Source organism: Typopeltis vanoorti, chromosome 22 (assembly GCF_054136105.1).
Source record: "Typopeltis vanoorti isolate ZY-2024b chromosome 22, IOZ_Tvanoo_1.0, whole genome shotgun sequence".
NCBI lineage: Eukaryota > Metazoa > Arthropoda > Arachnida > Uropygi > Thelyphonidae > Typopeltis > Typopeltis vanoorti.
This window is the reverse complement of record NC_143570.1, coordinates 8,430,528-8,442,673: the sequence shown is the minus strand read 5'-3', so window position 1 is coordinate 8,442,673 and position 12,146 is coordinate 8,430,528. Positions and strand designations below refer to the sequence as shown.

Here is a 12,146-nt window from a genome sequence, read left to right as displayed (position 1 = left end):
CTGAGGGAGAAGAAGGTTCTGGAGAAATATGTCAGGTTGGTGCAGGAGATGTACAGAAATGTGAAGACAAGTGTTCGGACCTGTCTGGGACAGACAGAAAGTTTTCAAGTAACAGTTGGCTTGCATTAAGTCCGTTTCTGTTTAACATTGTGATGGAGGTGGTGACGGAGGAGGTGAGAGAAGATGTACCTTGGACAGTGTTGTATGCAGGTGACATCTTGCTGTGTGCAGATTCAAGAGAAGAAGCAGGAACTAAACTGGAAAGATGGAGAAACATACTGGAAGAGAGAGAGGTATGAGACTGAGCAGAAGTAAGACAGAGTATATGTGTTGCACAGTGGGGGCAGCCAGGAGACAGACCTGGAGCTTGAAGGAAATGTCATCAGGAAGGTGAGGGACTTTAGATACTTAGGTTCAACAGTGGAAGAAGATGGAGGAGCTGAGAAGGAAGTAGGTTGGAGGAACTAGAGGGAGATGGCTGAAGTGTTATGCGATAAGAGGGTGCCGATCAATCTGAAAAGCAAAATCTATAGGACAGTAGTGAGGCCAACTATGACATATGCTATAGAAACTGTGGCCCTGAGGAAAAATAACATCAGCAGGATGGAAGTAGCAGAGGTGAGAATGCTTAGGTGGATGTGCAGTGTGACCAGAAAGGATCGTCTGAGAAATGACTATGTGAGGGGGAACGGTGAAAGTTGCGAAGATACAGGAGGCAAGGTTGAGATGGTTTGGTCATGTGATGAGGAGGGAGGACGAATATGTTGGAAGAAGGGTCATGCAGATGGATGTGCAAGGAAGGAAGCGTGGGCGGCCAAAGAAGAGATGGAGGGAGCTGGTAGAAGAGGACTTGAGGATGAAGAACTTGGATGTGGTGACAGCCTAAGACAGGAGGATGTGGAGGAGACTTATCATCAACAGTGACTCCACTTAGGTGGGAGAAGCTGCAGAAGAAGAAGATTTCAATCATTGTTCTTGCTGAAATGATTTCAGTTAATTAATAATTTCACAATGGCTGGATGAAATTTGTATTTAGGATCTTAATTTAACAAATTTGTAATGGTAAAATAAAATTGCTTTGCCTCAAATTCCCTATGCCAAAAGCAAAGTGATATTTTAAAAGTACCATCACACAGTTTTTGAATAATATAAATTTGTAACAAACATTACAAGAATATCAAAGACAATGGAAATATTAAAAAAAATTTAACTCCAATTGCTAAAACTGTATTGTACATCAATAATAAGGTGTTAACCCTTACATTGCAATGCAGTAATTTTTGTTGTTAGTCCTAGGTTCAGCATTGATGAAGATTTATCATGATTTTACTTTGTAAAACAATTTGAAATAACTGTTGGATTATTTTAATGGAAGAATTAGGCAAAACAAAATTGTTAATAGTGCATATGCCAAAAACAACTGAACGTAGAACTGTAGTGATAATGAATGATCTTGTAAGTGTATGGTAAGATTATTCGTTAGATTGCATGAGACTACTTTTCAGTCAAGAAAGTGTTATAAATTCACATTATCTGGTACACCAAAAACTATTCTGAAAACATACAGGAAATGATCCAAGGATGATATTATGTGTTGAAAATGTATTATATTATAGTATGAATGACTCATTCTACAGAAATCTTTAAAAAAATAATAAAAAAACTTTATTTATACCACCTCAAATCAATATACAGTCAGTCTCACACACCAACAAAGCAGGCATTTTCTTTCCCAACAATAACATTCGTATTTTTTAGTTAGTGTATTGTTGTCTTCTCTTCCCATAAGAATTGGTCCATAATACTGAAAACAAATTTGTATATAGTAGATCATATGTAGATTCCCTGTTTTCAAATCTTGATGCTTAGAGTCTTTTTTGGACACCATACTGGCTTTCTTTTGTAGGCTCTACTGTGAACCCATAAATTTAACTGCTGGAAAATTTTTGTGATTAAAATAGGTCCTTTCTTAACTTTTAAGTGAAACTAAAGAGAATTAAAAAAAGAAAAAATTACTCTCAGTGACAATATATGGAACTATACTGATAAAATTCTGAGTGTTTCATAACCTAGAATTAATACTTAATGAGAAGGGGATGAATCCGAGATTTTCAGAAATCATATCTAATTATAAGTTTTCTAAATCGATAATCTAATTCTTTCTTATTTCTTTTCTGCAGAGAAATTATTTTTTTGCTTTTTTTTTTTTTCCCCCCACACTATGGTTATGTCTATATTTCTGTTTTGAAATTGAAGAGATAAGGTAACTATATCTTTTAAAAAAGAGGTTTATTGGCTTCAGATCATAAATTGATGGCATAGCATAGTGTCTAATATCCAGTGTTGTCATTCAAATATAAGGCATATTGTTTTGTGCAAAAAAAAATAAATAAAATACAAAATAATTGTCCCTGTTGAGAGCATGTTACAGTCTCTACCATGATAAAGATATCAGTGCCAACTTTTTTTCTTTTTCCCGGGCATAAACAATTACGCCTGGATTAAATTTTATCTTGTCGGTAAAGCTCATTGGAATAACTTTCACAGAAACAAGTTAGTAACATGATGTGGTAAATATTGGAGAAAACCTCTTTCCCCATATTTATAGTATTAAATGCCTTGTTATATAAATTCTCTTTCTGATTCATGTATTAGTGATTTTCTTTTATAGATTAACATAAAAAAGTTATAAATTTAATGTCATAAAAACAGTGCATAGTATGTAAAAAGCTAGTGATTTATTAAGCAATGAAAAATAACCATACCATAATAATTATTGCATGGACATATCCATAGATTCAAGTTCTGAATGATGAAATTTATCATCATCATTAAATTCCTGACATGTACCCTCAAGGGGTGTACAGGATATGATAGTACTACATGAAAAATTTACATCATTATTAACTTCCAATCTACAATTTTCCTCCAAATCAGTCTGTTACTTGTCAAGACTCCAACATTATCAGATCTTATATTTCTGTCGTCTAAGGCACTTTGTACCGTATCAATCCACCTATATCTTGGTCTTCCTCTGGATTATTTTCCTGCCAACCTGGCAGAGAACACCTGTTTTGCTAATCTTACCTCGCCCATTCTGTTTAAGTGACCATACCACCTGAGATTAGCTCTGCTAACGCATTCCTGGATGTTGACAATGTCAAGTTCTTTCCTAATATCCTTGTTTTTTATATAATATAGGCATCCATTGATGCCAACTGTTCACGCCTCTAATCTTTCTCAGGACTGTCATATCTGCAGTCTCTAGTCTTTGGTCAAGTGTTTTACTTTTGACCCAGCTCTCAGATCCATAAGTTAAAACTGATTTGAACACTATCTTGTATACAGCTAATTTAGTGTTCTGACTAATTTCTCTCTTATTGCATATGAATTTATTCAATTGACTGCCTACCATACCAGCTTTGTTGATTCTGTTGTCTATTTCCATATTTAATTTACTATCTTCACTAAAAATCGTGCCTAAGTAGTAAATGTTTTACTTGTTCCATACGTTCTCCATTCAAAACACAGTTGACATTTTCCACAATTCTACCTATTTTCATTGTCTTTTTATTGCTGACCTTCATACCATATCTATTACAACAGTCATTCAATTTAGTCAGGGAATTTTGTAACAGATTTATTTAGAGGTATAACATTGTCCACATAAAGCAAAGAGCTGACATTAACATCTCCAATTCTGATATCATGTTTAATACCACTTTCCTTCATAATGTGATCCATATAGATAATGAATAACAGAGGGGATAATGTACATCCCTGTCTCACACCGATTTAACATTAAACCATCTTCCTGTACTTCCTTCAATTCTAACTGCTGACTTGCAACTCAAATAAAGACTAAGTATTGCTTGATATAATGTCCCATTGACACCATATAACTGTAGTGTATTGAATAGCTTCTCTCTTGGCACCTTGTTGTATGCTTTTTCCAGATCGACAAAACTTAAATATAGATCTTTGTTATATTCCCATGCTTTCTCAACTATTTGTTGTAAAGTGAAGATCTGATCCTGGCAGCCTCTGTTTGGCCTAAATCCAGCTTGTTCTTCCACAATTCTTCTCAACCATTTCTCAAGTACACTGGCATAAATCTTGCCTGGAACACTCAGTAGGGAAATACTTCTGTAATTCTCATATTGTTTTATTTCCCTTTTTATGTATAGGTGCTATGAGAGCTCTACTCCAATCATCGGGAATTTGTCCCTCTGTCCAGGCCTTTTGAACTATGCATTGCAGCCACTGTAAGACTTTTATACCATCATACTTCAGCATTTCTGGTCGAATATCATCTATTCCTGCCTTTCCTCATTTCAAACCTTTGATGGATTTTTCTACTTCAAGTATGGATATGTATTCCTGACTGTTTTTTACCACTGTGCTATCACTGCTTGTTTCATTTAGCAATTTTTTGAAGTAATTACTCCATACTTCAAGGATATCTTTTTCTCCTGTTTTCATGTCACATTTATCATCCTCTAACTCCTTTTACAGCACTCTTTCCTCCATTCCTAAGCTTCTAGAATATCTTACCATCTTCTTGATATTTATTTTCTATGTTCTTGCCAAAGTCCTCCCATGACTTTTGTTTAGCTAGTTTTACACACTGTTTAGCTTTCGTACATTTGTCTCTGTATTCTCTAAGAGCACAAGCTGACTTATTTGCCAGGAACTTTTAATATGCTTTCTTCTTTTCCTTCACTGCCTCTTTAACTTCCTGTGTCCACCATGGACTTCTCATTTTTCTATCCTTGCAGACAACCTCACCACATGCCTCTCTGGCTGAATCAATCAGGGTTTTCTTCAAAGTTTGCCACTGAATCTCCAAGGTTTGGCTCTTGTTCTCAAACTCTTTCATTTTTTCTTCAATAATCTTTGTGTATTTTAGTCTACAGTTCACATCTGAGAGCTGCTCAAATTTTATTCACTTTAAAACTTTCTTATATGTCATTCTTTCCAATTTTATCCTGCTCAAGACTAAATAGTGATCGCTTACAATTTCAAATCCTCTGTACACACTGGTGTCATGCACCAATGAGAAAACATCACTATCAACAATAACATAGTCAATGAAACTTTTCTTATTCCTTGCCTCTTCTCTCCATGTGAATTTGTGTACATTTTTATGTTGGAACATGGTGTTAGTAATAACCAGTCGATGTCCTGAGCAGAAATCCAACAGGTATTTGCCATTATTATTTCCCAAAATATTTTGGTATGTCTGACAATCACTTCCTACTCTGCTATTTAGATCCCCAACAAGGACCAACTTTTCCTTTTTCATTGTGTCAGTAGCTTTTTCTAGAGCCTCAAAAAATTTAGTAGCACCTTCTGTTGGACCATAGACACAAATAAGTCTCATTGTTCAGTTCCCCATTCTCATATTTGCCACATCACTCACTCTACTTGAGACTGCCTGCCATTCAAGAAGATTATCCTCGTATTTAATGTTGAATACTATGGCTACCCCTTCTTTTCCTTGATTGTCATTGCTTGAATATAACATTTTGTATTTATTGCTCAGAAAGATCTCACCAGTTTTTGTTGATCTATTATGTTGATCTGGTACTTATCTAATTCCTCAGCTAGCTCCATTTCTTTGCCATTCAGGGTGTGCTTTCAGATTTGATCCAGTAGCTGACTTTTAGCTGTTTGCCCTGGTTCCCTGGTAAAAACAACAGGGGGCCTTGTTTAACCGGGTGACGCCCCAGCCGGCATGATTTGTCATGTTGTACCATCATTTTGTATATTGGTTTAAGCCAATAAGAATACAATTTGGTTGGCTAAATCCCAAATTGCCAGCCCATCCTCGTTCATTCCCAACAGGGTGCACCACAAGAAGGTGAGTATTGGACATTAGGTCAGAAGCTCTGTTCAGTTCTCTGCAGTCCTTTAAAGGCTATGTGGAGGTCTCCTCTCAGTTATACAGCTTTGACCATGAAGTTGCATGTATATACATAAAGGAAGGCCTCATTTTACAAAGGGGTTAGGTTCTCAGCATAATGTTTATAAAGTGAATCTTCATAAATTGAGGTAAAATTAAAATATATTTAAATGAGATTGGTTCTTTCACTACAAATGACTTCGCCATATGTCTCTTTTCCAGCAGCTTTATTTCATGCAACAAGGATTTCACCCTGTCCATGATTGCTGCTTTGAGTTACAGGAGTGTTGTTACTATTGTTAAAGCTGTAAGTGTTAACTTGAATGCTATACACACATCAGAATTTTTTAATTTGTTTCTTCTTCTTCTTCCTTTCCAGTAATAGGCTTAGTGGCTTGTTACAGTCTCTTCCCATCTTTTCAAAGGCCATCCTCAATTCCTTCTCCCTTCAGGGTGATATATCTGTATCTCTCTCTAGGGGTCTTCTTTCACTCATTCTTTCTGCATGTTGTTTCCATCTCACTATAAAAATTGATGCAGTTTAAAACAGATATCTATTTTTTTTGAAGTCTAGTCTATTATATTATATCCAGCTGTTTTGTGCATGAATCTCATTTCAGAGCTCATCAGTCTTTTTCTATCTGCTTGAGTTATAGTCCAGGCTTCTGAACCATATGTTAGGATAGGTCTTGCTATTGAGTTATGGATTCTTATTCTTGTTTTCTTCCTTGTTAAATTTGGATTGAATATCTGATTGAGTGTTTGTTATTCCTATATAATTGGTTATTTTATGTTGCATGTCTTGCAACTTTCATAAGATAAGTGGTAGCCTAGATATTTGAATGTATTAACCTGTTCTATCATAGTTGATGCAAACTTTGCTTCACTTCCAAAACCATGACTTTGGTTTTGGAAGTGGAGATTTCCATATTGTATGTTTTTGCTATTTCATTAAATGAAATGGCTACTCACTGTAGTTAAATTAAAATTTAACTGAAGTTATCTTCAATTAAAACCTGATCATCGGCAAATAAAACTGTATCGATGTTGGTGTAATAATTTATGTGAATGCCAAAACTGAATGTTTCCCTCCACTCTCTTATATATTATTAATATAGATATTAAAAAGGAGTGGCAATAGACTACATCCTTGTTGGACACTTGCATTTATGTTCTGTGATTCATATTTTCCTGCAGCTATCTTTATTGTAATTTGGTTATTGTTATATTTATTGAAAATTGTTTAATTAACTGGCTAGGAATGTTGTCATCTTATTATGATTGACTTTATCAAAAGCCTTTTAATAATTGATGAATAATATATGGGTCTCTAAATTGAATTCTCTTCTTTTTTTTCTATCAGGAGCTTGAGAGTGAAAATGGCATCAGTGCAGGATCTGCCTTTACAGAAACTGTTTTGTTCCTCTCCAAAAATATTTTCATAATATTTGGCTAATTTAGTCTTTAAGAGATTTGAATATATTTTATATCCAGTGTTTAAAAGGCTAATGCCTGTATAGTTTGAACATTCATTAATATTGCCTTTTTTGAAGATGGGACGATCATACATGTTGTCAATTTTCTGGTGGTAATTGGTCATTTATGATTTTATTCATGAATTCTAGTAGTTTGTATCTGAAGTTGTCTCCAGAGAATTTGAAAAGTTTCGTGTTGATACCATCTTCTCCTGGACTTCTATGGTTCTTGCAGTGTTTAAGTGTTGACTCTAAATCTTCAAGGCTAAAGGAGCCTGTTGAATTATTTGCAGATAAGTTCTGAGAGTGGGTTGTCATCAATTGTCCATAATTCTTTAAGCCAGTCCTCTAAAGGTATAGCATTGATCTTGATCGATTCTCTAAGGTTATCATTCATTTACCTTATAAATTTATATGTTTGTGTTTATCAATATTGGTAACGAAATTGTTCCATTGAACTCTGTCTTTTGCATGTTTCTCTTTTTGCTATTGCTCTTTTGTGTTTATATTCAATTTCACCCTCTATTTTGTTTGTGCTTAACCATTTTTATAGGATTTTCTATGATATGTATGATTTTCCTGATTTCTGAGTCCCAGTTACAAAGACCTTTTTTTCATTCCCAACATTTCTTGGGCTGAATCTCCTAAAATATTGCAGAAAGGATTCCATTCTTTGTTAATAGATTCATCTGAGGGTAGTTGCTGTATTTTTTGTTGATATAGTTTTCATTGGAGTCGAATAATGAGCTGACTTTGAACCTAAGTTCTTGGTTTTCTAATGGATACTGGTACTTTATCCATCTTGAGGGGAAATGTATTGATGTCACACCTTTATTGTTTAAATACTAATATTAGTAAAACTTTCACTTTTAACTGTTTTGTAATCTCTGTCCACAATGCTATAGAATATAAATATAAAATACGATTGCAACTGTTGCGTTTATGCTTTTGTTTTATTGGTTATGTTTTGAATTTTTTGCTATTGCTTTCGAAGTGTTCATTTATTGAATCTTTGTAAAATTAGGCCTTGCTGCATATTACTTTAGCATTCACATCTGGAAGAGGAAAAAACCTGCTACTATTGGCTTACCTCTAAAAGACTGACATCCCTTCTATCAACAGGCAAATTTGAATAGGGACCTTTAAGTAAATTGAGAAATGTTATAAGGGAGATGCTGTATTATGACATGCCCATCAATTCATTTTTATTTTTAATAAAAGGCTGAAATTAGTGTTTTATACAAATTATTATTTTTGCACATTTCATTCTCAAGTTTCCAGTTATAAAATTTACATACTCATTGCTTATTAAAACAAAGCTCACAAGATTTACATGAATGTGGAAATTTCATGAATGTTTCTTTCATATAGAATGTGCTCTATCTGTTTATTTGCAGAACCACTATCATTTGTCAGTGTTAATGTCTCAGAAGTTTGCAGCTTGGCATAAGAACTGGCTTGATGAGAATGTCACTCAAGGAATGTTAAAAGCTTGTCAAGACTGGCTACTAAGAGGGGATGGTTCTAAATACAGAGTAATTTGTATTTCTGAAAACTGTGCTTCAAGACCACCTTATGCACCATATAGTCATTATAAAGTGATTAGACAGAGGACGTGAATTCCATTTTTATACAGAAGTCTCTTGTAACAAAAGATGTAAATTATGTATATAGTTATTTTTTAAAATAAATATGGATGTATTTTACATATTTTATTTTAAATGCTTTTCTCAACACGGCTAGCAGAAGAATTAAATGCAGACCTCTCGTAATCAGAGGCTCTGCTCAGCTTTAAATGATGTCTCTCAAACGAATGGTCTCTGTTATCAAGTTATTATAAGCATAACAGATTATCATCCTGAACCATCATCACATCAAACAAATCAACTATATAACAGTATTATATGACATTACAGATGATTAACTAAATCAGACTGTCAAGTTTATCAACTTTTCTCAAAAAAAAAAACCCTTCAGAAAATTGAGTTAGTAAATTTATATAAGCATACATTTTCTTACATAATTTATATTGTATATTAACACTGCCTTTAATATACTCTCTTCAAATAAGTACTGAAATGCCCTTTTTAGATTTTAAAATAAGGTATAAAAATAAGGCATATTCCTATCAACACATTTGGACAAAACAGGTATAGCTGTGAGTAGCTGCATCTGTGTGCCAGAAGGCACCGGGACAAAGTACCTCATATTTTAAGTATATCAGGATCCATTCATGACATTAGTATAAAAACTGCATTTCCCAAAATCACTGTAGGTTGCACAAGAAGCTAATCAAAAGGCACAAAAATCTCTATAATTTGATATGGAAATCAACCAAACTTCAGACTTAGGGTGAGGGGTAGTCAGCCATGGAAATCAACACTTCAGATTACGCTGATGAAATCAGTGTAATCTGAAGTGTTGCTCCCCCCAAAAAGAAAAAGGAAAAAAACACTAAAAAAATTTCCAAAAATCTTTTCATGTTGTATCATGTCTTCTATTTCTATACTACTTATGAATTAGCGGTCACATAAGGTGGGAACACCCTATAGCTCTTGGGAATCACGGCCACTGTGAATGCAAGGCGAATGAGGTAGTGCTCAGGCAGACCAAGAGCTACTTCATTTGCCCGAGCCAGGCCAGAGGAGATAATGGGTTTCATGTATTTGCGATCACTGCAGATGTTCAGTCATAGGTCGTATGCAATGCATAATGTCCATTCTCAAATCATCTACTCAACTTGTCCCCCCCTCCCAAGATTAAATCTTGAGTGTGCCACTGGCTCATGTGACTTCATTTTGGTAGTGGCTTATGTGCATGTGGTTCTTGTGTGCTTTGCCCAAAGTTCAGCCTTTCTGTCATTACTCTTGTGCAGCACTGCCTACCACAGTGTTCATGTGACTTCATTTTGGTAGTGTTCTATAAATTTAATTAGAGGCCTATAATGTGCACATTGTGGATTCATTATTAGTGTAACTTAATAATATTAACACTGATGTGCTGAACTGATAGCAACATCATGTGCAAGATTTTTGTACTTAAACTGATAAATAACTAAATTTATCAGTTACTTAAATTGATAAATAACTAAAAAAAAACTGAAGCATCATTTGTAGATTTTCCACAGCATACACCTTTCAAGTAGGAAAGGGAAGAGTCCTGTTCTTTTAATGCAGTTTTCAATTATGTGAGGGGTCTTGAAATGCATGTTATGTAAACAGGACTCTTATTTTAAAATAGCAAAGAAAGGCAGATATACATAGCAGTTTGATCAATTACTAACTTTCAAAACATATATATGATAAGTGAAAAAAGAATAATTCCAGACTAACATTTTTAAGTAAAACAAAATTCTTCTGCCCTACTAAAAATAAGTCTTCTACTAATTTCATGAATGGTCCTCAAAATTAAAATCTTGGTGGTGTCTTTTCAAATAATAATATATGATTATAAAAAAAAAAAAGTAGTAATAAGTCAATATTTTCTTGTTCCCCACCACCACCTGATTTGCTCAGGAAAAGTCCATGTTTCCAGTTTTCTTTTCCAAGTAATTATATTATATTAATCTGAGAAGTCATTTCAATTTAAAAAACAACAGATAAGACTAACTGCTGTTTTGTACGACATTATGATACTGATATTTCACAAAGTATGCAAGTTTTTATTAGAAAACCTAAAGTAATATAAAAATTTTATTAGATAAGATAATGCATCCTTAATGATAACAGCAATGCTTTCCTCATAAAGAAAACTTATACAAAAGATATACATTTTTCAAAATATTTAGAAAAAAAATGTATAACAGTGACTATACAGAATGATTCAGAATGTTCCTTTACATTTATTATTCATGAAAACTTACTTTGGGTTATATGAAAAATATATCAATAGCAAAAGGTTGAGAACTTCTAAAACTTCAAACATTTCTGTTACTGTCTCCTATTATAGACCTGTTTACTGCTTTCATGTTTCATAAAGGGAGAGTTCTGAAATAGTGAAATTATTAAAGAGAAATTACTATTGATATTTGGTTTTTTTTTCTTTTTTTTTTTTTTTTTTCAATTTAGTGAAACAAAAGGTATGAAATATAAATGGATAATTTAACAAACCTTATAAATCCAGAGTGGATCCTATATCCAGCAAAATAAATAGTTATATATATATATATATACTTATTTAGAAAGAATTAATGAATATAAAATATGCTCTGTTTTAATTAAAGTGGCTGAAGCCTTTTAACTTGTCAAGGTACAACGCTTTAGCTACCAAGAATAACCATACCTTTCTTATCTCTTCTGTGTCCTTAAAGCATATTTTTCCGGATGATGAAAACAACATCCATATATAACTACCAACCATATGGTTTTAGGATGGCTAGTGCCAAGACTTAATTCTCAAATTTCTCCATAAATAAATTGGTGAGAGAGGCAAGAGCAGTGAACCCATCACTAAGCCATAGTTTTTGAAGATAAAACTTTCCACTAATTTCTGTAATAAATCCAAAAGACATACATGTTCTTGTAGTTAACACATCAAGTAAGTATACTCTCAAACTGGGAGACAATAAAATAGGTATACATATGTTTGAGAAACCAAAATACAAGAGGATCTCTCTTTCCAAATAGAGACAATTCTAGTATTCCAAATTTCCTAAAAGTAATTATGAATGTTCTTTCTATAAAAGCTAAGAGGATTTATGATAGTCAGTTTTGCCTTATTACAGGCTCAAATACAAACTACTTATTAGAACTATTCTCTACAGACTG

The 12,146-nt window shown here is 33.6% G+C and overlaps 2 protein-coding genes across 7 annotated transcripts in view; one reads left to right on the top strand and one right to left on the bottom strand.

Annotated features, from left to right (window-relative positions):
• LOC150094143 (paired amphipathic helix protein Sin3a-like) overlaps positions 1-9,090 on the top strand; it is a 382,913-nt gene extending 373,823 nt beyond the window's left edge. For all 4 annotated transcript variants that reach the window (XM_090411964.1, XM_090411965.1, XM_090411962.1 and 1 more), the window contains exon 22: positions 8,778-9,090. In XM_090411964.1, the coding sequence (XP_090268090.1) occupies positions 8,778-8,999 (222 nt within the window). In that variant the 3' untranslated portion in view covers positions 9,000-9,090. The remainder of the gene's footprint in view (positions 1-8,777) is intronic.
• The window catches only part of boca (LDLR chaperone boca), a 60,523-nt gene continuing 50,061 nt past the window's right edge, over positions 1,685-12,146 (bottom strand). For 2 of the 3 annotated variants that reach the window (XM_090411966.1, XM_090411967.1), the window contains exon 6: positions 10,874-11,366. The gene's annotated coding sequence lies outside the window, so the exon portion shown is untranslated. Of the gene's footprint in view, positions 1,987-10,873; positions 11,367-12,146 lie in introns of those variants that run through there. The other variant, XR_016550233.1, reaches the window with a different exon arrangement.